Below are 26637 nucleotides of genomic sequence, written 5' to 3'. Positions count from 1 at the left end.
GGGGAGGAGTGGGGGAGGAGGAGAGCTTTCAAAAGAAGAAGGAGGGGAGCTGGGAGGAATCCGACAGCCGAGTAGAAGTTGTCTCGACGGAAAGCGAGAGCGGTGGCGCGGGGGCGGTTCAAGTGCACGCCGGCGCCGAGAAGGAGTCTGCTGATCAAACACACTTCTGCCGCGTCCCAACGCCAGAAACCGGGAAAAAAAACTAAACTAAATGAAAAACGGCATTCCTTGACTGTGTTGCCTCGCTACTCCTGTGCGCGCGCTTGCGTTTGATTACGCGGTTTGACGGTGACATTGCCAGGGAGGGCCCTGCCTATGGTTTAGCTTCTAATCAGTGACATTGGGATCCCGCCGTCTAACCGCTGGGGAACACAAACGGGAGGGCTGCGTGCCGAGGAAGAAGGCGCTCCGCTTTGGTCACGCGTGAGACGCGCGAGAGCCCTCCAGTCGGGCGGTCGACCGCTTCAGATCTACCGCGCTTAACGCCAAGGACATCGGCCCCATTCCCCGCTCGTTGGGATGACACGTACGCATAGGGCTGCTCGATTATGGGAAAAATCCTAATCACGATTGTTTTGGTCAATATTGAAATCACGATTATTCAAACGATTATTTTTGAGTTTGAAAACATGTTGTATTTATTCAGCATGTCTCTCCCAAAAAAAAACGTTGTAACTGAGAACTTCAAAAAAAAAAAATCACAAAATGGTCAAAAAGAAAATGTTCCAATCTAAAATGTTATACAGATATGTTTCCAGCTTTTCTGCCCTTTCTATAAAAATGTAAAAAAATAAAATAAAAAAATAATAATTTTGTGATCGTTTGACGCTAAAATCGAAATCGCGATCAAAATTCGATTAATCACCCGGCCCTACGTACGCAATCGTACCGGAGGGGGATAGGGGCCGCTGGTGGTGGTTCAGGTGGTGGCACTGGGGGAGGAGTAGAGCACTACTCACGTCGGTGATCAGGGGATCCGGACACTGTTGGGACGCATGGTCGCAGAGTTGGTTGTAGACGCACGACTTGGTGTGGCCGCACCACAAGCAGCTATACTTGGGGTCCGAGTTCTTGCACAGGCTGCAGTCCTGCCGGCCGTTGGAGCAGTTGTAGAGGGTCACTGCGTGGTCAGGGTGGAGGAGGTGGGGGTGGAGGGGATAGTGGTGGAGGAGGGGGTTGGAGTGGGTTTAGGGGGAGGAGGGAGGAGGTGGTGATGGTGGTGGGGGTGGTGAAGGTGGTGGTGGTGGTTGAGATGATGATGGAGGAGGTGGCGGTGGTGGGAATGATGAAGGTGGAGGTGGTGATGTTGGCGTAAGGGAGAAAGAGAAAACAATGAGGATTATAATTATTGTATGTTTTTAAATAGTATTGCGTGAGCCTTTATGAGAACGTTCAGTCGTAAGCTTTAAGTTGACAATGAATTCATCATGAACTAAACATTAATTGACAAGCATTTGTTAATGATGAACTAATAATGAACCAAACATTCATGTATTATCCTATAGTCCACTTGTGATGTTGGTACAGTCCACTGGGTAGGCTGAGCACTTATTAATGATCTATAAATGTATATTAAGCTTTTCTCAATGATTAGTTTGTCATCAACTAAAGGCTTGTCAATTACTTAAATCTAAACATTATAACAACACACGTGTCGCATTCAATTATATTAAATTGTATAAGTGAAAAGTAAAGATGCCAGAGTTTGTTTTAGTCTGAGTTTGTTTTTGTTCAAACCCAGGGACACAAAGGTAATTAGACATTTGATGAACACTGCGTATTGTATCTGCGCTGAGATGTTGTGGTGGGAGAAAGTGTGTTGTCACCGACCGCTGGGTGGTCTAAATTAATGTAGCCATTACCAATCTACTCTCATTACAGTTTTCAATTTGAGATCAAAGCCTTCTTCCTCCAATGTAGCTTCACACACTCAGACACACACGCACACAGACACACACACACACACAGGCACACCTAGACACACACACATGCCCACACTCAGACAAAGACACACGCACACACACGCACACGCACACACACACACACACACACACACACACACACACACACACACATATATATATATAAACGGATCACAACTGCATCGTGTAAGCTAAGCTATTAATATGTGCAAGCATACCGTTCAGCGTGCTGTCTATCTTTTTCCCGGACTCCTTGTCCTTCACGTAGAACAGAACGTTGGTCTCCTGTGATTTATCGTAGGAAAACTACACAACGGACACAAGGAAAATGAATTATTGATACAGAATCCGGTGATTAATGACAGTCTCCTCGAAAATATACAGAATCTCTGGCACAAAGAGAGCCAACAGCCCACGCCTTTGAAAAAAAAAGGAAAATACGCATCCTGCGTTTGGCAGACGTTCAAGTCTAGAAAAAAACACAGTGGAAAATATCATTGCTCGAGGCTAGGAAACTCCTTTACTTTTCCCCACCACAAAGAATCTTAACAATTCAATCAGTTCCGCTAAGTAAAGCCCGACCAATAGATGGGGCTAGAGAACACAGACGGTACCTTCACACTGCCTCCGGGGGGTTGGATAGTCATAAACCGAGAGGATCGACTGTAAAGCCCAGACCTGCCTGTGCTTTAGTTTTACAGTCCCAAGACCCTTAGGGCTAGGCTGGCTGCATTGTAATTGGACCCTCCTGTAGCTCAACACTGGAATGTCCCGCCCCCACATGTCAATCAGGGTAAAAACAACTAATAGCATTGTATACAGTGGAATCATGAACCCTACCGCTCAATCACAAAGTACTGTCATTTAAGGGAATTACGCCGGGAATTTGAATGCCCTAAATAGATTCAAAGCTCTTATATTGCAAAAGTGTCAATGCTGTCAAAGTATTTCCATAATAACACAATTCAGTTCTGACTGATGGAACATTAACTGTCAGAATCAAATCGGCTTGCCTGCCTCCACCTTCACCGCCCCCCCCCCCCCCCCCTCCCTCACCAGCCCAACCAACACCACCACCACCCTCCATGTCTGTCTGGCCAACTGTCAAATAAAACCTCCAGCATCACTTCCATGGTGAAACCCAGACGTCTTTCCCTGGTCCAACCTGGCCAGTTTTTATAACACCTCTGCATTTTCTTCCAGTGTCCAGTTATGATGCATACAGCGCTGCACTGTTAGAAACCGCCGCTTCAAACCGCCTAAATAACAATTCTCTCAGTGTGTTGCATTTATTTATTTTCTCCAAAGCGTATAGACCAAAGCCATTGACTTTCATTTCGGTAACCTCCAGTCCCTCAGCGTTTGAATTATGAGGCAAAAAACAGGAATGTAGCCAGAGGCTGGCTACATTCCTGGTTCGTTGCTGCAGATGTAGTCTAAACAGTGACGAGACAGACAGTGCAACGCCATCAGAGAGTGGGATGATCCGCTTAAGCATATAAGGTCCTCGGAGACCCAGGAAGACAGGTATATACAAACCCTTTCAAATAAATGACACACCAAAATGACACTTTGCTTCGGTTCCCAGATAAGCTATTTGGCGTGGTGGCGTAGAAACGCACGCACGCACACGCACACGCATATTCTACCATACATGCACAGGGATGACTCAAATCCCAGCACACAACTATGAAAATCTTTCTGTTCAGTGGAGAATCAAGTATGCTATATAAATTAGAATATTCCGGTCTAACTCCCTCAAGCTTGGTGCGGGGGGGGGGGGGGGGGTATTAGTAGATTCAACAGCTCACATTATCAAAGAAACTAGAGACACTAGGTCTGTTCATTAGCATTAAGAGCCACACTCACCTTAAAGCCATTGAAGTTGTAGAACTGGCCCACCACCAAAGTGACCTCTTCCTCCACGCTACGCATCAGTTCAGTTCCTATTGTAAAGGCTCTTCCCTGGGGGGCCAGACGGAAAAACACACAATGGGGGGGGGGGGAAGAGAGAGAGAGAGAGAGAGAGAGAGAGAGAGAGAGAGAGAGAGAGAGAGAGAGATAAAGAGAGTGAGAAGGAGAGGGAGCGAGAGAGAGCGGGAGAGAGAGAACGGAGAGAGAGAATAGAGTTGATTTGCGACTTATTAAAAAGGGAACTTCTATCTCCCTTCCAGCCCCCTAGGGAGGCACAAAGCCTCTGCACACCTTAAACCTTAAAGGGAACGACAAAAGACGTCCACAGATAGTATTCATTCTGCTCCCGAGGTTCGTTCTCTCTTGCTCGCTCATTCAGCATGATGCAAAAACCAACCCTCGTTAGAGTGGATTGAGTGCAGAGCGGCGGCGAAGGGTTGCGTGTACCTCATACTGCTCGAGGTTGATCCCCTCGAAGCCAATGGCGGTCTGGAAGCCCACGGGGATGAGCACGGGGTCCGGGTTCTCGAAGCGGGGGCACCTCGGTTCCTGGGAGAGACACGGCGATGGCAGAGATCACAAAAGCTGGCTGCCACCCTCGACATTTACATTTTAAAATATGGGAGCCACTTAAGGGAGACACTCAACCAGGGCACGGAGATAAGTGCAGCGCTCTGCGCAAATCTGCTGACTTGTAAATTGCGGTCAGCCGACCAAGAACAAGCTGGTGGCGGCTGATATACGATTTCGGGATTATCGGATAAACTCTCTGCGCTTTTTGTATAAACACAACCAAATATGAAAGGTCTTATTCGCCACAAAACATACGGGCGTTGGAAAGGGATATTTGAATATAAATAGTGAGTTTCTAACCATTCATTTAGGGAACTCAAAGAAGGAATCGAAAGGGTCCAATATGAGTTCAACGCCTAATGGGAGATTGGGTTGAGCCGGTGGTTTATTGGAGGTTACTATAGATAACTAGTCTTTTACTATTTAGTGGACACTTTTATCTGGCGAGATACGGTGAATTATCTTTGATAAAAATGCAAATAACAAGACATTGGGCATCCTGCTGGACGACGGCAAAGGGTAAAAACTGCGGACATCAGGGGGATCGAACTCAGGACCTTTGGGCTGGAAGTTGAACACTTGATGCATGACTGACCTTCCGCTGTTTGATGATGTGGGGTCCGTTCACGGTGTCGGTGGTGTCACTGCAGGTGTGGTCGCGGGTGTTCCACTGACACCCCCAGGGGCTGGCCACGCACGACATGCACCTAGCAGGCAAACCACAGGCGGGGAGGGGGTTCACATCAGCACAGGGCAGACCATTTCATTGGAGTCATTTAACAGGTATATTCATCGTCCAAAGTCAATTCACTTGAACCCCTTTCAAGATTTGGTAGGAAACCCTGTAGACACCAGCTAGAGTTAGCTTGATTTTGGAAGCATCCAACCGAAGAAATCCAACTGTTCTCTTCAGCCACATCACACAACGACATGATTGGATGGTCTCATTACAGGCTGGCGTCTGCCAGAGATACTGGATCTTTTCATTTTTATGTCAGAGCATTGATTAATTGCTTGCGGTCGGGATGTAAACAGATTTCCAGCAAATATGCCCAAAAAATCTTGTCAAATACATATTTGGCACATTTAAAACTAACTTAAAATGAAGGAGTACCTGTGAAAACACCCTGAGATATGTATTATGAAAAAGCAGGCACTTGCTCAAGGATGCTTACTACAGGTAGACTGTGGCTACCGGGGATTTGAACCCCAAACCCTGAAGCGGGTAGTCAGAGATCCGAACCCCTTCAAGACCTCAAAATGTGCTTTTAGAGACAAACACATTCCCACAGTCAAATAAACAAGAGCGAGTCAGGAAAACAAAAGGAACAAAACATGCAAACTCATCATAGAGTGCCGGGCCACAGAATCCCTGTTGCCGGCATTTAAATGGATCTTGGCAACCTCTCTTAAACAAAGCTCGTTCATCAAACATTCCTCCGGATTGAAAAAATAATAAATACGCGCCCAGGAAGCCAGCACAGATCGACTTTCATCTTTTGATTAATGAAAAGGAAACTCAGGCAATTTCCCAGCATGGTAAATGAAAAGGAGGCAGAGAACACTGCAAGAGGTGCATTCCTTCCTGTCGTCAGTCACGCATCACAATTTATACACAGACACCTTCCCCGCACAATTCATTTGAATGAAGGCTGTCTGCTGAAGCTTTGATTGGGTTTGTGTCGGCTCAGGTCCCACGGATGTGGGGAGGACGAGCGGGGGAGAGAGAGAGAGCGCCAGACTCACGGCGTGTTTTCAGCTTTCCTCACGGTGGCCGAGCAGTTGTAGAATTTGAACTCTCTGGTGGCCAGCTCCACCGTCTCGTTGACGAAGATCTTGACCGGCACAGCTACGAAATCTGATGGCAGAGAGGGGGAGAGAGAGAGAGAGAGACAGAGACAGAGACAGAGAGAGAGAGAGAGAGAGAGAGAGAGAGAGAGAGAGAGAGAGAGAGAGAGAGAGAGAGAGAGAGAGAGAGAGACAGAGAGAGACAGAGAGAGAGAGAGAGAGAGAGAGAGAGAGAGAGAGAGAGAGAGAGAGAGAGAGAGAGAGAGAGAGAGAGACAGAGGCAAAGAGATAGAGAGAGAGAGAGAGAGAGACAGAGACAGAGGGAAAGATTTAGAGAAAGATGATTACATGGAGGTCAAACCAAACAATTCTAATAGCTTGAGTGGCTCCCCCACCTGAGCGACCGGATCACATGGGGTGACTTCAACCTCCTACAAACAACTCTGTCTTGCACAGTCAATTATTTTTAGGATATTCACTTCACATTGGACACTACAGTCAGATCGTCTCCTCGAGTAAATGGATCCTTGGGTAATACTATTGCAATTAGCAATACAATTACATATCGTTTTAATGAGGTGTTAGGAAATTGTCCTTGACTGGTCTTCAAAATGTATCATTGCTTTGCAATCAATTGCCCAAAATGATGAAACATCTATTCATTGTCATACTGCTGAAGCTATATAGATATACAGTCAGTGAACTACTTTCTTGAGAGGCTCCATGTGGATTCTGTCTTAACAAGTTGTCTCGCGAGCTCACACATTCAGACAGCTGTAAATCAAGATTGCCAGACTCAATTTTGATCAAGCACCTGGCAGGGAACACTTAAACGTTAATGGCCATCGGATGAGTTTTCACTTCTGAAATCAATATTGCAACAACAACTGCCGCAGACTTTCAGCACAAGGACAAAGTTGCATGTGGCGAAGGTGACGAACCCAATATAAATTAAAGTATAGTCATTACAAATATTGACGACAACAATCTCATAAAAAATAATCCAAACACAGGTCTACTTAAATTTCTAAGAATTTAAACCGTCATTTGAGTTCCACTATTATGTAACGGAACACAATGGGTCTTTATCACAGAGCTGCCAATCATGGTTCTTATCGCCAACAGGGTGAGAGAGAGAGAGAGAGAGAGAGAGAGAGAGAGAGAGAGAGAGAGAGAGAGAGAGAGAGAGAGAGAGAGAGAGAGAGAGAGAGCGTGCGAGGGCCTTATTCACAGAGCTGCCATCTTGGTCCCTAACGCAAGCAGGTTGAGGGAACTGAACACCACAGTTCAGTTCCCTCACCCTTCTAGTGTTTAGAACCAAGATGGCCGCCTGGTGAAGAAGCCTAATAGGGTTGTGGTGAGCAGGAGCTCACCTTGGCCTTCGGGCGTGGCCGGTATGTGCGCGGGGTTTGGGAGGTTACAGATGACCTGGCCCGTCCCTGACATTGAGCCCTTGCTCCGGAAGTCCTCCTGGAAGACGCAGCGCAGGCGATCCGCCGCGGAGATGGTGGGGAGGGACGGGATGTTGATCTCCACCTACACACACACACAGGGAGATTAGCAAATACATCGCAATCGAATGATATGATTAATATTAAAGCATCTTCAATTGAAACTCTGACCTTGCTACCTGGTCACACATATGGGCCACATCATTAGAATTCAATTTTATCTTTTTATTTATTTTTTTGGCTCCATCATTTTAATCTCAACTGCTATTTGCCCCTTGCTTTCATAGAGAGCTTGTAAATATATCCTATTTATCATAATAGACTGAGATAATGCTTGAACTAATATGACTACAGTCAGAGTATGATCCAGCCTTATTCCAGAGTTCAGACTTCACAGGACTGATAGAATTAAGGTTGGGGAGGAGGTGGAGGAGGTGGAGGAGGAGGCGGAGTAAAGGGAGGAGGGCTCGAGGAATGCGTAATGGCTGAGTGGTAAGCGCGGCCAAGTGGCTGATAATGGTCGGTTAGAAGCCAGTTTGGAGTCATCTGGTCGGATCGATATGGAGCCAAAGACAGAGAGCCCCGGAGTGCTGCTGCACAATGGAAGGCGCTTTATTATCCTTGCTGTGTGTGTGTGTGAGTGTGTTTGTGTGTCCTAATTTGTGTGTATATGTGTGTGTGTGTGTGTGTGTGTGTGTGTGTGTGTCTTTTAATGTGTTTTTGTCGAATGTGTGTGTGCGTTTGAGTGTGTGTGTGTGTGTGTGTGTCTGTCTGAATGTAATTTTGTCCAAATGTGTGTCTGTGTGTGTGTGTGTGTGTACGTCTATACGTGTTTACGTCTGCGTGTATCCTAATGTGTGCGCTTGTGCGCGTTCAAATGTGTGCGCGCGTGTGCGTGACGGGGCTGCGAACAACGGCGCGCCGGCGTGCCAATGAAAAGACAAAGAGGAGAGTGATGGATGGAGAGAGACGAAAACCGAAAGGAAGGGTTGTGTAATGAGACTAGTGCGATGAAGAGGGGGAGATGGGAGGGGTGGGGGGGGAGAGGGGGAGAGAGGCTACCTGCTGAGTCTTGTGACAGGAGAGGTTGGGGGGGGAGAAGGAGAGGATCTTCACACACTCCCGCCCGGGGCTCCAGAGCCAGCCGTTCTTCTCCTCCGCCCTGCGGCACTCGGAACGCCGCGTGCACCTTCACACAAGAGGACAGAAGAGCAGAGACCGCCGCTCAGCCGCCGTTCCTCCAACGTCAGCCCGCCACAGGGTCACGGCAAGGGTGCGCACACACACACACACACACACGCATTCATATGCGCGCACACATGCACTCACCACACACACAAGACGTCACGACACACCACACAAATCTGCAATGATCCTGTCGAGGTCGACTGGTAGAGAGTGCCGTTGACAACACCAGGGTTGTGGGTTCGATTCCCGTTCTATTCGTTCTTGTTGTTGTGTATTTAAACCGTATATTTGCTTCTGGTTCTAGGTAACAAAGAGGGGAAAAGTGGATGAAATAGGGCACGGAAAATAAATAAATATATATAAATATAATATATATATATATATATATATATAAGACATAAGTTTGATCCCTACAACATCAATTTGTGCCTCATGTCAGGCGTCTTGGTGGGAGCAGAAATCGATGGGATTTCGGCCGGCGCTCATCTCAATTCATTGTGCCTCAAGTGTCACCTGAAAGGCTGAACACGGGGTCGGCGTGTGAATCTCAATCAGGCTCTTAAGTCTTTAAGAGAGCTCTTTGTCATTCCACATTGCTTGCGTGGAAGCCAAGGGACCTTCAGCTAACGTGAATGTACTCTGACTACTACTGGTACTTTACTACTTGTGCACCATTCACATGGACAAATTATATTTTATGTTTCATTATAATATTCATATTATATCGCCGTGGTGATCTCACCAAGCTATTCCACCCCTGGTGGGTAATTTGATTCCCCGCGATTCCCTTCCAAAGCCCTGTGTTTCCGAGGATGAATGTGAGAGTCCCGCAGTAGCGCGACTTCGGGAGAGATGTATGTGTGCTGTTAAATTATACTGTAAATGTTTCTTCTTTTATGCTGCTAAAATCCTGCCAAGCCCACAACAGACCTGCATAAATAAACAGGAACTCACGGCGTGAAATGACAAAGAGGAATATTTGAATACCGGTGGAACCCAACAGAAGTAAGAATGATCTACAAAACACGGCAAACATTGAACGCAGGAGACGTCGTAACTTCAGCGACCTTTTTTCGTGCGGCATTGTGATGATTATGATTTTTATTTAGTTTAAGGAAAGCGACGACACGATAATACTAGTTCTTTCCGGCTCATCCCTCAGGGCGGATCACCGTAAAACACAATAAGACACCCCAGGGTTGGAAGCGTCTGATAAATATGCGGTGGTCGGAGTAAATTACACCGCAAACCACCTTCACCGCCGTCATCCCCACAAACTACTTAAATACCCCCAGGCTGTACACACACACACACACACACACGGACACACACACACACACACACACACACACACACGGACACACACACACACGGACACACACACATGTACACAGGCACAAATGGCCTCAATGTGATCTATACGTGTACAGCAGGGTGGTGCTCAGGCACTGCTTCATTGCTAACCTTCCCGGTTGCCCTCCCAGCGTTTACGCATCTCCGCTCTCAGTGTGTGTTTTTATGTGAGCGTACAATATGTATGACTGGTGTATTTGTGTTTGTGTGTGCGTGTGTATTTGTGTGTGGGTGTGTGTGTGTGAGCATTTGTGTGTGTTTGCGTATGTGCATGTAGGTGTTTGCGTGCGTGCGTGCATCTGTCCCCGTGTCCATGAGTGTGTGCTTGCGTGGGTGGGTGCGTCATGCAGCAGACCCCCTACCTTCCCTCCAGGACACACCAGCCACAGTAGGGGTCCTTCAGGTCGATACAGGACTTGCAGTCCGTCTTCAGGTTGCACGTCTGCACCGGCACCCTGGTGATCTGAAGTAACCCCACACAAATCAAATGCTTAGCACACGCGCGTCTCCACACGACGACCGACCGACTGCGGAGACGAAATGATGGAGGTCTGATTCTGGTAATAACTGCTCTGTATGTGAGCTCGCCAGTTGACATTGTTGAGGCCACTCTCCTCCCTGTTTAACGTAAGTGGATGGACATACTGCATTGTTCGCTTCGCCTGCAGTTATATGGACACACCTATCCCTGTGATACATCTTTGAATTTCCCGTTGCATCTTCTTTGTACTCTATGTTTGTCTAGAATGTCAGACTCAAACTTTTATTTTCCAATCCTGGAACAAGTAGCGTTGAGGCAAACATTGACATCAGATTCTCTATTTAACAAACGTAATTTCTAAAATGGTGTCGTCGTCAGCAGCAGATGTGGGCGTCTGTAGCATCCTTCCTCTCAGTCAAAACACATACATCATATCGTAGGAGCGAGCCTCTCCTTTTGCTCCTGACCTACGAGGTTCCAGCACATGGCTCTCCCATTAATGGCAGCATCTGTGTCGGTGCCTCGCATCTTCTGTTAAATGCCAATCACTAATGCCAATTAAAGTAAATATTTTAACCACGCAAAGGTCATCGTATTCCCGTGTTTAATACCACGAATGGCGGGATGCTCACATCCCTCATAGGGGAGCGGGATAGAGGGGGCTTATAGATTGATATTGAAAGAAAAGTGTTATTTATTTCATGCTTCACGTGTCTAAAGATGCAATATTATGCTTACCGAAGCAAAAAGTGTCATTACCCATTGAAGCAAATGGGTAATGACATAGGTCTATTGCCTGTTTATGAATCAAATTACTCTATTGGGCACTTGAGAAAGAGTACTTAATACATGACCAAGACAAAAGAGACAATCTTTAACCATCCCTCAGGTTTTCATATGGTTTGCAAGCAATTTAGTGCAGACTGCGACGCCACACAAAGCAGACGCACCTTTTTCTCAGTGGTGATGTAAAGGTAGTCCTCTCCGTGGTCGAAGAAGAGGTTCTTGTTCACCCGTTCCCCCGCAGTTAGTCCTGGGATCTTGCCAAAGATTTCAGACGTGCCTTTCAGGTGGGCCTGGAGGGTTTGGTAAAACATACAATCAAGTCACAACGTTGTCCGTGGAACACATCCTAAATGCACCCATGCACTCATGCACAGGGTAGCGACGGAGGAGGGAAGAGTTACACAGGGCCCATTACGGTTGCCAATATCACAGTGGCCAAGTCGGTTAGGTGTTTGACTACTTAAGGAAACTCTCAGAATATGTGACCAAGCAAGGTGTTCTTTTGTAAGTTGCGTGCGAAAGTTTATTCAATCACGATATACACTGTCACACTCTGCCGCAACTGCACTAAAGTCCAGATGTAGAAGTCTCTCTTTCAATACGCTCTGTTTGACTCTCATCGAAAAGGTTCTCTCCTAACCCCTACCTGCTCTTTATATTTGCTGGCTTCTTAAAGCCTAAACGGTGAATAGTAAAAGGGCAGATAAGTGGGCAGACTGGGGTCGTACCTTGGAGACCTCTCCCTGGTCGTTTCCCAAGAAGGCGATGGTGTGGTCGTTTTCCACGGCGATGGCCACGGCGGTCAGCAAGCCCCTGACCTCGACGTGCTGACCCTTCAGACCAAACTCAGGCTTACTGGCCAGAGGAGAAGGCAAGAAGTCTGCGCCACAGGTTACCAACGTGTCCGGCTAAAAGGAGAGAAAAAAACAACTGTTTCTTTCCACAGTACTTCCAAGTACATGGTTACTTAACTTTGTACTGAACCCATTACACGGCACTGTACTTATGCTAATCCAGCCCCAGTGCCAAGGTATAAGTAGCTAAGTAGCCTAGTCATTTGAGCTACCATTAGCTGACTGCTGCAAAGCTGAAACGTCACTGGTGTATGAAAGAGACATAAAAGAGTAATATTGACACAAGCAACATCACCCTTGAACAAACTCTTGGAACCTGCATAAAAGGGATTCTCAAAAAGCTATTTTAACTATTACTTTTTTACTTTTATAACACTCCATACTTTTGTAAAACGGTTGCGAACGACACAATGGAGCACTTACGGCAATCGGGGTTTTACAGAACTCATCTCTCTTAGAGAAGTAGGGGATGTCCACCGCTGGCTTCCCGCCGATGGACCCCATGTCGAAGTAGCAGGCGTTGATGATATCCTCCAGACGCTCGTTTATGGCTTTGAGCGGGTACATGCAGAGGGCCGAGTTGGAGTCGCCGTCCTCCTCCGGCGAACTGGCCACCATGAACAGCACCTTCTCCATGTGGTTGACCTTACTGCTCTGGCCCGACTCGGTCAAGCTCTGGGCCAGCTCCTTGCCGGGAATGGCCACGTACGCGGCCTGAACCTTGTTGTAGCGGTTCCCCGGGCCGCAGCTCAGCATCAGCTCCGTGTGGGAGTAGTAGTTGTTGTCCGACTCACAGATGCGCGACACATACGTCAGGTTCTTGTTGTCCGTCCCATCTCGGGTCCTGGAGAACAGGAAGTAGACGAAGCCGTCGTCCTTGAAGGCGTGGCGGAAGTCGTGCTGGTGCTTGGGCGCGAAGGGCGCCGTCTGCACGGCCGAGGCCTCCACGATGCTCTCGAACACCACCCACTCGCGCCGGTCCTCCAGGATGCGCGTGCTGATGAGCTTGGTGCTGTCCATCCGCCCGTAGCCCTTGCCCACCACGAAGACGCTGAACTCGTCCTGGATGTCCCTCAGGTGGTACGTGGACATGACGCCCACCACGTTGACGTTGTCCTCGATGCTGGCCACGTAGGTCCTCTCGCCCTTGCTGTCGCTGTAGTACAGCTGCTGCTCCACGTTGGTCAGGTTGAGCAGCGAGCAGATGCCCTTGTAGCGGCTGCCGCAGACGATGAGCGAGCCGTTGGCCGGGTGGACCAGCAGCAGCTTGTTGAGGTTGGGCATGAGTTTGGTGTCCTGGCAGGCGGAAGGCGGAGGGGTGCAGGTCCGGGAGTCCAGCTTGGGGCCCGTCTCGGCCCTCGCCTCCTGGTTGAGGGCGGGCCCCAGCTGGAAGATGGCGTTGACGGCGCCGAGGTAGATGCGCCCGCTGCCCGGGTCCTGCACCACGTTGTTGATTGGCGTCTCGGTGGTGAAGGACAGCTGTGGGATCTTCTGGAGCTCCTCCTCGCCCCGCGACAACGACAGGCAGATGGGAAGGAGGAAGGGGAGGAGGAGGGAAAGCCGGCTTGCCATCTTTATAATGGGGAGAAAGAAAATAGCCATTTTATAAAAAGTGTACTCTGGGAGGGATGTTTATAGTCATTCACACGTATCTTTGGAATGTATTTTTTGAACAACAGGGATTTTTACAGCGGAGGTCATTATCAGGGAATAGGATTTTGATGCATAAACACAGAACTATCACTCAGGGGATTACTCTGGAGTCATATTTAAATACAGAGAAACAAGCTCTTGCAGTAGTTCTCAGTATTTTCTACTGGGCTTATGTCTGTTTTTTGGGGGAATTTGTTGCCTTGATGAAAGTAGAACATAAGGATCAAAAAAACATTTTAATAGGTGTGCTATCGTCCCTTCGATAGCACACTTGTTGAAATGTACTTTTGATCGTTTGACTTTTATTTAAGGGTGCAACTGTCGTTTGCGCTTCGCTTGAACCACCTAGACATTGGGAAGAAAAGATTAAGTGGAGGAGAAAGATTTATGCCAAGAACAAAAATCGCAAAATCGCAAGACGCAAAAGCTCATGTGCGGCCGGGACAGCTGCCAGGCTCATTTTCTTCTTGGCACTACCCAAAATGTAAAAAATAAACATGTTACTCCAAGGCATGAAGAGCCATAAGTTATCATATCATTGCCTCAAATTGTCACTTTCAGCCTGTTTGTGTGTTTGTGTTTACGCTCACTGACCTCAGAATTCAGTGCAGTTTTAAGCTTAGTCACTTTGGATTAAAGTGTCTGCTAAATGGCAAAATAGTCATCACGGTCAAAAGGTCAAACAGGTCAGACGTGGTGAATTTTAACAGACACTACCTTATTGTAGTAGCGTCCCTATCTCTCTCACACAGACACACACAAACAACCCCCAGACTTTTGGTTGGCTTTTTCTGCTGCCCCATTCTTCCTCTCTATTAAAACCCATTTCACTGGGCGAAGTGCATCCTGCCCTTTTTAATTCATACCCTTGCATGACGCCATTAAAACTGAAATGACACAGTTAAATAAATCCCTGGCGGTGCTTGTCCCGACATGGGAGTGTTTGTGGTCATTTTCTTTTTTATCGTTTCATCTAATGGCGTTTAATGGGGGAAAGAAAAGGGCAAACACTGACACCGCCAACAAATTGAACAAACAACGCCCAACAACTTTAAACCTTTAAAACGTCATTATCATGTTGGACCCTTTGCCCAAGGCCGCCTTAATGCACGGGCTTGCCTGGGCTGAAGCCCCAGGGCCTACGCCGATCGGGGGGCCCATCATGAGCTGCAGTAAAAAAAAAAGAAACAAATCTATACTGGCCCATGATAGCCCCCCCCCCCCCCCCCTCAGCCCTAGGGCCCAATGGCAGGTTAAGGCAGGCCTGCCTTTGCCAATGGCATTTTTCTACATGACGCACATGAAGCAGATACACGTCTTCCGTGTATCTGCTTTATTGGAGCCGCCTACGAGTGTGAACTTTACTAGGAACCGGAGGACGTCAGGAATGCACACGTAACACCATTCCCCATTTCATTCAATCAAATGCTTTTGGCCAAAGCAACTGACAGTGAAATCAGATACATAAAAGGAAGCCAGTGTAAGCCATCCTAGTGCAAGGCATCTTGCTTTAGGATAGCCTCCAGGTAAGCTTTGGAAATCGGGAACCCAGTGCCATATGAACGGCAGTCACTTTAATCCACTACTAACTGAACCCACGCTTCTTAGTGCATTAGTCAAACGTGAGAAATTACAGGTTTTAAAACAAGGGTGACAACGGTTCAAAGGGTAGAGCAGGTCGCCTGGCAACTGTAACCGGGAGGCGGTTAAGTGCCCAGAGGTTTCCATGAGCTATGCACTTGACCCCAGCAGGTCCGGAAGATGGCGGCTGCTGCTGGGTAGCTGGAATGGTGATTCACACCATCATGGCTTGATTGCTCCATGTGTGCGTGGGTAGGTGAATGACAGGAATTAATTGTACAGAGCTTTGCACGGCCAGTTGCCGGACAATCCAGTGGCTTTTGTTTGATACAGTCACCACACAATCACTCAAAGGCAATAATTGGAAGAAGGTCCGTGTTTCGAGACATACTCTGGTCTCCTTTTGTTAAACCAGAGGGTCAATTGTGCAAACAATCAATGGTTGCATTTTTCGCCCCCACTTTTTTATAAAACACATAGCAGCAAACAAATTCTCACGTATGGGTTGCAGTACTTTGGAAGACCTAAGGTCCACTCTACTCAAATTTCACTTCAAAGAGGGCTTCACTTCATTCATGCAAATCCTACAAGCCGACTCCGGAACGCGAGAAGAAAAACCGCTACACACTTCCCCTCAGATTCTGCTTTGTGGGTCAATAGAGCCGGAAAAAAAACATCCTGTACGCATTTCAAAGGAAGTTTGTCCTCTGTGGAGAACCCTCTCCCTTCCCTCTCGCTCTCTCTCTCTCTCTCTCTCTCTCTCTCTCTCAGTACCTCCATGGCTCTCTCCATCCGCTCTGCCGTGGTCTCGTAATGCACGACGCTGGAATTAGGAGCGGCTTCAAAGAGTAGGCGGGCGACATGCTGTTTGCGGCGAGAGCAGGTGGAGCGCACCCCTGGGTGCGCTCCACCTGCTCTCGCCGCAAACAGTCTGAAACCGGTCCCAGACGCCCTCCCTTTTCCTACCCCTCTCCACGTCCACCACGCACGCCCTTTAGGGGCCCTCCAGGGGCCCGCTATGAGCGGAGCCAGCCCAAACACACAAGCATTATGAGAGATACTCGCCAAATGTATGGATGTGTAAATAGGAGCCAGCGCTGCCGGTGGCGTCATCCCGGCACACACACACACACACACACACTCACCCAGTCACACACACAGTCACACACAAACGCACACACACACAGTCACACACAGTAACACACACTCACACACAGTCATACACACACACACACACACACACACACACACACACACACACACACACACACACACACACACACACACACACACACACACACACACACACACACACACACACACACACAAACACACACACACACACACACACACAGTCATACACACACTCACGCCTAATGAGATCCCCAATGGCCAGAATAAATAATAGTGAAATAACAGCAGGGGTTAATGAAGCGCAAATTGGCGTGCAAAAAAATGGCGTGCCATTGATGAAATTAAAATCGTTGTCCCCTTATAGATGGGGTTGGCCTTATCTCAAGGCACAGTTGAAGGAGTAATTCATCCGCCTGTACCATTCTCTCTCTCTCACTGTCTCACTCTCTGTCTCTCTCTCTGTCTCTCCCTCTGTGATAACCTGGTTCATGTGGCCAACACACACGGTCGTATTGCCCAACCGTGCACACACACACACACACACACAAACACACACACACACACACACACACACACACACACACACACACACACACACACACACACACACACTGTGTCATAAAGGAGGGGAAATATTTTCGCAGAGGAGCCGACAGGCACAGACTTGAAGAGTAGGTGAGCATTTGAAGGTGTGCCTGTTGACTGGTTTGGTCTCCCGCCCTGTCATAACCCCCCCCCCCCCCCCCCCCCCCACACACACACACACACACACACACAACGACACACACTCACACACACCCCTGGCTGACAGCTACAGTACAATATCTTCAAGCCTCTTCCCCGACCCGTAAGGACATGTCTGGATGGGGGAAAAGGCAGCTCTCAGCAGAGGGGAAAATGAAATGTAATTGAAAAATGGCAGGTGTGTGCCTGGACACACAGATTTAGACGTGTTTAGGAGTGAGAGAGAGAGAGAGAGAGAGAGAGAGAGAGAGATGAAGAGGAGACGCCCCACGTCTCACGTGTGTGTGTGTCTAAACATGCACGGCACACGCATGATGCACGATCGCAGTTTGAAATGCTGACAGAGGCTAATCCACCGCTCTGACCGCACAGAGATCCCTCCCCCAGCCTCACAGCAGTGTTGCTGTGGATAGTGGGGGGGGGGGGGTCAGCCCTGCCTGGCTGACCACATGCTAGTCCACCAATCTGTTGAACAGCACCCCACTCACACACACACACACACAACCTCACGTAATCACATACACAACCACACACACACACACCCTCCACCTCATCTCTCCAGCACCGCATCCAACAGGATCAAGTGTGAGTTTGAGGGAGGGGTGTGTGTGTTTGTGAGTGTGTGACAGTGTGGTGCAACGATTAGATCACGCACGCACGCACGCACACACACACACACACACACACACACACACACACACACACACACACACACACACACACACACACACACGCACGCACACACACACACACACGCACACACACACACACACACACACACACACACACACACAAAACACACACACCGATGCAGCAATACTCAAACAACTGCTGATCTGGCCATTTATTTTCCTCTTAAAAGCCAGCCAGAGTGCTCCTTGGCCTTTTTAAAAGCAGACATGTAGAGTAAAGCCAAGCGATAAATAAACACACACAAAAATGGGGAAAATGACGCCCCCCACCCGCAAAGACATAATAGGATATTACCCCAAACGGGCGGCCCTTCGCATTCAGCAATTTTCATATCGCGCGACGTCCGTTGACAGATGTCTGCTTCTGACAGTGGCGGGGGCGGTGGTGGTGGTTGCCGGGGGTGATGGTGCTGAAGGGAAGGGTAGGGGCGCAATGTCTTCATATCAGAGCAGCTTCCCGTTCCCGCTCGCTGATAGAGGCGAGGAGGCATTAAATTGGTTCCATGTCAACCGTAGGATCCCCCCCCATCCCCCCCCCCCCGCTGATTGTGACTGGCTAGGCGGAGGCAGAGCAGGATGTGGATAGGGCGAGGGGGGGTGAAGGGGTGTTGTGGTTAGTGCTCAATTGTCAAAGTCTTCCCCACCCCCACCCCCACCGCCCAATCTCCCTCCAGCTCCATCTCCTAAAAGCACTGGCTGTTCTTGCTCGTTGCGATAACAGTTTGCGTAAGGGGAAAAGACGCCGTAAGTACAGTTAAAAAAAAGCGGGAAGCATTTTCTTGTCCATCAAACCCCAGCCATCTCAATTCCGCCTTTTCAAGAGAGCAAATGGCGGAGAATGTTCCGATGAACTGTGAACATGGGAGCGTTTAAATAACTCAATCTTTTGGAGATCTTTTTTGCATTTCGCTTCACGGTTTCACCGCACCTGTTGTTCTAGTGGCCGGGGATGAGAGTGAGTAAGTGAGTGGGTGAGTTAGTGGGTGAATAAGTGAGTGGGTGAGTGAGTGAGTGAGTGAGTGAGTGAGTGAGTGAGTGAGTGAGTGAGTGACTGAGTGACTGAGTGAGTGAGTGAAGGGGTGAGTGACTGACTGACTGACCGGGTGAGTGAGTGAGTGATTGAGTTCCCGGATGAGTGAGTGAGTGGGTAAGTGGGTGAGTGAGCTGGTAAGTGGGTGAGTGAGTGAGGGAGTGAGTGGATGAGTGCATGGGGTGCCTGCGTGCGTTTTCTTGTCAGGCTGAAGAAAGGGGCTCGGTTTATGACAGGAAGGGCCGGCCCGGTTTCCATATGAACAATTACCTAGCTGTCGTCAAGAGCTGGCAGTTCATTTGTTTCGGTCCCAATTCAACCTCAGCCCGTATCCAGAGCAGACGTTGATTGGCCCGGTGTGTGCCACAGCGGGAGGCTCAGCATCCCCAGCAAGGAACAGCCCAACTCATTTGAGATGGATGCCTTGTGGCTAGCGAGCTACCTGGCTCATGTTGAGCCGGCCGTCCATAGTCACATTCTGGTGTGTGTGTGTGTTTGTGTGTGAGTGAGTGAGAGTGTGTATGTTTGCGTATGTGGGGCTAGAGTATGTGTGTGTGACTAAAGTGTCTGTGTGTATTTGTGTGTGTGTGTGTGTGTGTGTGTGTGTGTGTGTGTGTGTGTGTGTGTGTGTGTGTGTGTATGTGTGGCTCAAGTGTGCGTGTGTGTGTGTTTATAGGGTGTGTGTGTGTTAATGTGTGTAATTTTGGTTTAAGAATGTGAGTGAATTGAATGTGTGCGGGGGGGATTTTAATGTGTGTATTTAAGGGTGTAGTAGCAGGAGTCCCTAGGCTGACACATGCACACAGACGGAATTCTTTGGGGCTCAGAGCTCTCCTTCATTAGAACTGATAGTCTGTGTGTGTGTGTGTCCGCCGCTCCAGTGGCCCTCTCAGGGCCCTGCTATCTGCCTTCTGCCAGCTGGACAGTTGTGTGGGCGGAGTGCAAATCCCAAAACAGGCACAAACACACAAACACAAACACACACACACACACACACACACACACACACACACACACACACACACACACACACACACACACACACACACACAAACACAGTTTTCAAGTACAAATGCCCAAAAATGCTTATACACAACCCTCTACCATACAACACCAACCAAAACACACACACACACACACGCACACACACTCACATACACATTAACACCTTTTTCGGCGCACACCTTTCCCCAAACGTCGCTGTTGATTTCCCTCACACAGAAAAACACACACACGCCCTCCCACCCCCTCCATTCCCCATATGGGCTGCCTCCTTTCCTGGGTACCACAACGCTAATGAGCCAATCCCTCCACCACACCCCCAGCCAGCCAGCCAGCCAGGTCCTCCACCCCCCCCCCCCCCCCCCCATCTCCCTCCATCCCCTCAACCTGGCTGTAGATCGCCAGGGGGGGGCAGCCGGGACCGGCCCCCCGTTTGCAGTGTTGTGGACACAGCTGGCGCAGGCAGGGGACCTGATTAAAGTGGCTGGCCCCGAGTCAAACAGACACCTTCAGGAGCCAGCCCCCCCCCCCCCCCTCAGCCCTAGCCCCTAGCCCCACCACCCACACCACCACCATCGGGGCCCCCAGCCTCAGCACCACCACCACCGGGCCCAGATGCTCACCGACACCCACACACGCAGTCCCGTGGTTCAATCAAATATTGACATGCATGGTCAACACCGCAAAACGCTCCCGTCGGCTCTCCCACACAAACATGTTTCAGATCAGCCGTCTATTTATATCTGGAGTTCTGGACGACTGTCTGGAGATCACTCGGGGAGAGTCAGTGATCCGCAGATAGGTGTTGGAGGACAGCTCTTCATCCAACAGCACCGCCGTCAAAACCTAGTACACACACACACACACTATACCTTCCCAGACAGTTATTATAAGCCCCAGCCGATATATTGCGTGGAGCGATATGGGGGGTTGAGGCCTCATGGGACATCAAATGAGAGAATGAGCAGCAATAAAGGTAACACTGTCTGGTTGATCCGTGGCTATCTGTGTGAATCGGTTCTAAGCCGCCGCAGATTAGGCCTGGGGTAAACACCCTAGACTCCCTCTGTGCTCCATGAATCGGCTCCACGTAGAGTTTCAACCCCCAGCCGCCCGCCGCCGCCGCCGCTGGAATAATCAGGCAGGCGGACCCGGTGCTTGGGATTCGGAAGGAATCAATTACACACTTTATTGGTTCTAATGATTTCACTTCACAGGCATAAGGCCAATGAGCCGTGAAGGTATCTGGTAACGTGGTTTAGTCCCGGTGCCCCCCTACATCCCCCCCCCCCCCCCCCCCCCCCCCGCTGGGTCTCTCAAGGAGAAATAGCGATCCTCTCGATGATTAACTGCAACACCGGCCGCCACCGCCACCCGCACTCTGCATGACTGGGCCCCACATCGTCCACGCCGTGTATCAGCGGTGGAGGGGCCTTCAAAGACTCACCTTGTGCACCCCACCCCCTCCCAACTCCCCCCCGCTTCCTTGTGTTTACACTGGCCCCGGGCCGAACCCGTCGCCCTCGCTCCCGGTTACATCTCGCCATGTAAGGAGGTGGTCCGTAATGTGAAAATGTCACGGCGGAGGGAGAGACAGAGAGAGCGAGATCTCGTGCTTTGTTCGAGCTTGTTAGAGCCGAACGAGGACGAGAGAGAGAGAGAGAGGGAGGGGGAGAGAGAGAGAGAGAGAGAGAGAGAGAGAGAGAGAGAGAGAGAGAGAGAGAGAGAGAGAGAGAGAGAGAGAGGGAGAGGGAGAGGGAGAGGGAGAGGGAGAGGGAGAGGGAGAGTGAGAGAGAGAGTGAGAGAGAGAGAGTGAGAGTGAGAGAGAGAGAGAGAGAGAGAGAGAGAGAGAGAGAGAGAGAGGAGAGAAGAGATTGAAGATAACTTGTGATGTGAAGCGATGACAGACACGTTGTAATGACGAGTTCCACTCCGACACGTTGTTTATAATACCTATGGTTTGTGTATGGAGATGGACGCCTGCTTGCAGAGGGATGGCATTTCCTGGCTGATATTAAATAATAGCTTTGGGTCCAGTATCATTCAAGCAGTTTGGTGATGACAAATGGCCCTGCGTTAATGGGCCATAGATTAGCTTTGCCATCCTCAGCATATGGAGAAAAGGTCAGGTTTGGAGCTAAAATGGGGATAGCTCAAAGAGTCGTGGTGGGGGGGGGGGGAATGAAAGAAAAAATAGCTCATTAAATGGCTTCCGCTAGGAAGGAGTAATTTCCACTGGTCATGCAGAAGGAAACAGATTAAGCCACTTTTAATTAGTGGGACGATGGGAGCTTATCGCACGACCCTTTGATGGAGAGAAAGTTCATGTAAAACTGTGAACCAGACACTCCAACACTCCCCTGGAAAAGGGGACTTTCTTTTACCCTTTACATCACATTGATGTTACTGGCTCTGCTTACAATCCCACCGTCCCACAATCACAGGAAGGCACAATGGACACACACAGACGCACACACACACACACACGCGCACGATGCCCGAAGCATTCATTAATTCAATTCTCTAGTTGTTTGCTTCTTCTCGGTTTACGGACGGGATGATGATTATGCGATTCTGATGGCTCCTTGAAGCAAAATGATCCTCAATTACGCCATGCCCCAGGAAGAGGGTCCGAGTTGAAACGCGGACCAAGGGAAGACTTTCTTCTGGATGTAATGGGCCCTTGCTCCTGGTCAAACACTTAGTCGCCATGGTAATCGTTCAGTGTGGTTACCGCTTCCAGTGGAAGGGGTATTATTGTCCTTGCTCTGCCCCCCCCCCCCCCCCCCAAGCTCCACTCAACCCTCTTTTGTTGACAGCACTGGGACAAAACTCCGGTGTTTTTCCTCTTCCTCTTCCTCCTTCTCCTCCTCCTCCTCCTCCCTCCATCACACAATTCCCCAACTCCTGACTCGAAAGCTCCATCCGTCCTCCGTCAAGGCTCTCCTGTTGCCAGAGGTGATGGTGGTGGGTAGCGGTGGGAGATGCTAAGCAGGGCCTGACTAATGGCTAAACAAATACCATTATCAGCCCCTCTGTAGCCCGGCACTGAGCGACAGGAGAACTCCCCCCCCCCCCCCCCCCCGCGCCCCATTCCCCCCTGAGGAGCTGAGGCTTCAGTTTAATCTCTGATAGCCCTGCTCTGCCAGCGGCTGCTCTGGCCTGGCCAGGGCTGGGGCGGGACCGTCGAGCCGCTAATGAGCAGCTAAGTACGGAGACGTAGTCACCCTGGAGGGGCGCTCTCAGAGGAAGCGCTTAGCGGTAGCGTGTTAGCTCCGTCAGACTGCTAGCGCACGCGCGCGCGGAGCAACGTGTTCGAATGGCGCTAAGCGCGGGGAATAATGGAGGAGGGCCGCGACAGTGCTAATGGTAATCATGCTAATGGGTTTGACTGGCTCTATTATTGATTCATCTGAATGGGCAACCGAAACGTTGTTTAATCCCCACAAATAAACCACAAATATGTTCTAGTTGAGTGTGTTAGTGGGTGCATCAGTGTGTTAAGACCCGGCCTCTTAATTTATACGCCCAAGGTTCCTGCGGTTGACACGTTCCCCGGTCTTTGAAGGTGACGACACTTGTGGATTTGGGGTGCTCCCTGCTATCAAGGCTCCCTACAAACCCAGGGGCAGCTCCAAGCTCAAAAGAGCCTTCAGACTCGCCCCCAGGGAAACTGGGGCCCCTTCGTCGGGGCCAGCCTCCTCCTCTTCAGAGAGCGGTTGATGAAGGGAGGTGGGTAATGAGCAAGGTACCGCCCTACAGTCCTCCTGATAAGGCCACTGATTAGTTCACGCGGTGGGGTGCCGCAAGGTGTGAGGGAGAGAGATGAGAGGGTGTGTTTGCGTGAGTGTTTCGGTATATATATATATATATATATATATATATATATCGACCTACATACACACCCACACAAACACACCCTTTAAACTCTCTCCCTCAGACCGTGCGTTACCCCACCGTGTGAACTAATCAGTGGCATATATATATATATTTTTTAGACAGTATATATACTTTTGTATGTGCGCAAAACCAAATGCATAAAAAAAAATACACACATGTCCATTGCACACTAAAGGATCAATCTCCCATGTTTCAATTGCCTTTGCATGCACTAAGATTCATGATCACATAAAACACACACACAAACACACACACACACACAAACACAGAACACACACAAAAACACACAATCAATCAAGCGTGAGCGAGCCACCCAGCCACTCAATGAGAGTGGGTGATTAAGTCCAGGGAGAACACGCATGACCTTTCCCTTTGCGTATCCACTCCTCCTCTTGCACGTGTGAGCTAATGCGTGTGTGAGTTAATGTGTGTGTACATGGGTGAGTTCATGTGGTGCGTGTGTTTGTGCGTGTGTATGTGTGAAAGTTGATGTGTGTGTGTACCTGTGTGTGTGTGTGTGTTGGGACTTAAAGTGTGCGTACGTCTGTGTGTTTGTGTGACTTAATGTGTGTGTACCTGTGTCGGTGTGTGTGTTTGTGTATGTGTGTGCATGTGATAATGTATGTGTGTATGGGTTCATGTGTGTGTGCATGTGTGCGCGCGCGTGTTTTTATACGGGTCTGTGGCAGTGATGCTTCTCATACGAAATGTCAGCGTCTTAAATGAGACAGCCAGACATTGGATAATAAAAGATAAAGGGAAGAGGAGATTGTATTTTTTTTGCCACTGAGAGAGAGAGAGAGAGAGAGAGAGAGAGAGAGAGAGAGAGAGAGAGAGAGAGAGAGAGAGAGAGAGAGAGAGAGAGAGAGAGCAAGAAGGATACAGATAAAGAGAATACGAAAATCAGAGGCCGTGATTGAATGGAAAGTGAGCAGAAATACCGGAATTGGAAGAGAATGAATTAAGTGTAGTTTGGCACAAGAAGGTTTAGAATGAAAAACAGAAGAGGCGACAGGTCTCGTCAGTCCAACACTCCACCACTCCATCTCCCTGTGTGTACGTCAAACAGTGGGGGTGTGTATAAAGAACCTCATCAGCCACTGTCTGTTTGCGCATTCACACATGACCGCCCGCACTGTGCACAAGCACGCACACACACACACCCACACAAACACACTGTGTGGACAGATGGAGAAATAGACCGACGGACAGATAGACGGACAGAGTCCGATGCTGAGTCAGGTGTCTGGGGAGGAGGTGAGCGAGGCTGAGCGGTCGACGAGGTTATGCATCCACAGTACACAAACGGAACAGGAGAATTGGTGGGAGTGAAGGCTGGAGGTTTCGGGCGAGCCGGTGGCTGATCTGTATACCAACGGTTGTTGTAATCACACCCACACACGTAGCAGCACACACACGCACACACAATCACACACACACACACACACACACATCCATAACAAAAACACAGAGTACAGAGGAGGAAAACAAAAATATAGATTTCGCCAGATAGTCAAACTGGTGTGGTGCGTGTTTGTATATTAACACACACACACACACACACACACACACACACACACACATACACACACACACACACACACGCTACAGGTTGGGCTTCAGTTCCACCCTGGACTTGCTGCAGTTGGAACCAGAGCGTAGATGAAGCTCTCTCTCTCCGTCTGAATCAGATCTCTCTCTCCGTCTGAGCGGAAATGACGAAGGAATGCTTAGACTCTCTATACATGCGCTCACAATATCTATCGGTGTCTCTCACCCTGTGAATGAGAGGATGGACGTAATGAAGAATATTTAATGTTTATACCCTCTCTCCCTCTTCGTCTCTCTCTCTCTGCCTTTGTGTGAGTCTCTCTCCACCTCTCTCTCTGTCTCTCTCTGCCTCTCTTTATGTGAGTCTCTCTCCACCTTGCTCTGTCTTTCTCTGTCTCTGTGATGGGCCGGTGAGCAGCGAGAGCCGCCCAGGTTAATTAAGTTTGAAATCATGGAGATGATCGGCCGCCATCTTGACAGTCAGCCTGCCAGCTTCCCTCCTCCTCCTCCCCTCCTCCTAACCTCCTCCTCCTCCCCATTCTGTCTGACAGGGAGAGACAGTTGAGACCAAGTGTCACTGTGTTTGTGTGTGTGGGCACCTGTGTGTTATCAGTGTGTGAGTGATGGGTTGTGTGTGTGTGTGTGTGTGTGTGTGTGTGTGTGTGTGTGTGTGTGTGTGTGTGTGTGTGTGTGTGTGTGTGTGTGTAAGTCTTTCCTTCTATGTGTTATCAGTGTGTGCGACAGATCATGTGCGTGTGTGTGTTTCTGAGAAAGATAGATGAGTGTGTGTACCTGTGTGTTATCAGTCAGTGGGTGATGGGCTGTGTGTGTGCGTGTGTGTGTGTGTGTGTGTGTGTGTGTGTGTGTGCCTGTGTTAAAAATGTGTAGCTGATGGGTCAGTTATGTGCATAATGTGAAAGTGTGAAAGTGTATGCCTGTGTGTGTGTGTGTGCGTGCATGCGTCAGCGTGCACAAGCATACAGGTGTGTGCAAGTGTGTGGAAGCGCACCAATCAGGGTCAGTCTTTTGCGCGTGTGTGT

The 26637-nt window shown here is 49.2% G+C and overlaps 1 protein-coding gene across 3 annotated transcripts in view; it reads right to left on the bottom strand.

Moving 5' to 3' along the window:
* plxnb2b (plexin b2b) overlaps nucleotides 1-26637 on the bottom strand; it is a 139118-nt gene that overhangs the window by 31744 nt on the left and 80737 nt on the right. For all 3 annotated transcript variants that reach the window (XM_030366268.1, XM_030366269.1, XM_030366267.1), the window contains 12 exons: nucleotides 12734-13882; nucleotides 12185-12364; nucleotides 11621-11746; nucleotides 10552-10652; nucleotides 8711-8837; nucleotides 7571-7733; nucleotides 6156-6267; nucleotides 5005-5116; nucleotides 4284-4385; nucleotides 3792-3887; nucleotides 2141-2228; nucleotides 960-1120 (listed from right to left, as the gene is read on the bottom strand). In XM_030366268.1, coding sequence (XP_030222128.1) covers nucleotides 960-1120; nucleotides 2141-2228; nucleotides 3792-3887; nucleotides 4284-4385; nucleotides 5005-5116; nucleotides 6156-6267; nucleotides 7571-7733; nucleotides 8711-8837; nucleotides 10552-10652; nucleotides 11621-11746; nucleotides 12185-12364; nucleotides 12734-13882 — 2517 coding nt within the window. The remainder of the gene's footprint in view (nucleotides 1-959; nucleotides 1121-2140; nucleotides 2229-3791; nucleotides 3888-4283; nucleotides 4386-5004; nucleotides 5117-6155; nucleotides 6268-7570; nucleotides 7734-8710; nucleotides 8838-10551; nucleotides 10653-11620; nucleotides 11747-12184; nucleotides 12365-12733; nucleotides 13883-26637) is intronic.

The sequence above is a fragment of the Gadus morhua genome, chromosome 9 (genome assembly GCF_902167405.1).
Source record: "Gadus morhua chromosome 9, gadMor3.0, whole genome shotgun sequence".
In the NCBI taxonomy this organism is placed as follows: domain Eukaryota; kingdom Metazoa; phylum Chordata; class Actinopteri; order Gadiformes; family Gadidae; genus Gadus; species Gadus morhua.
This window is presented reverse-complemented; position numbering and strand designations above follow the sequence as displayed.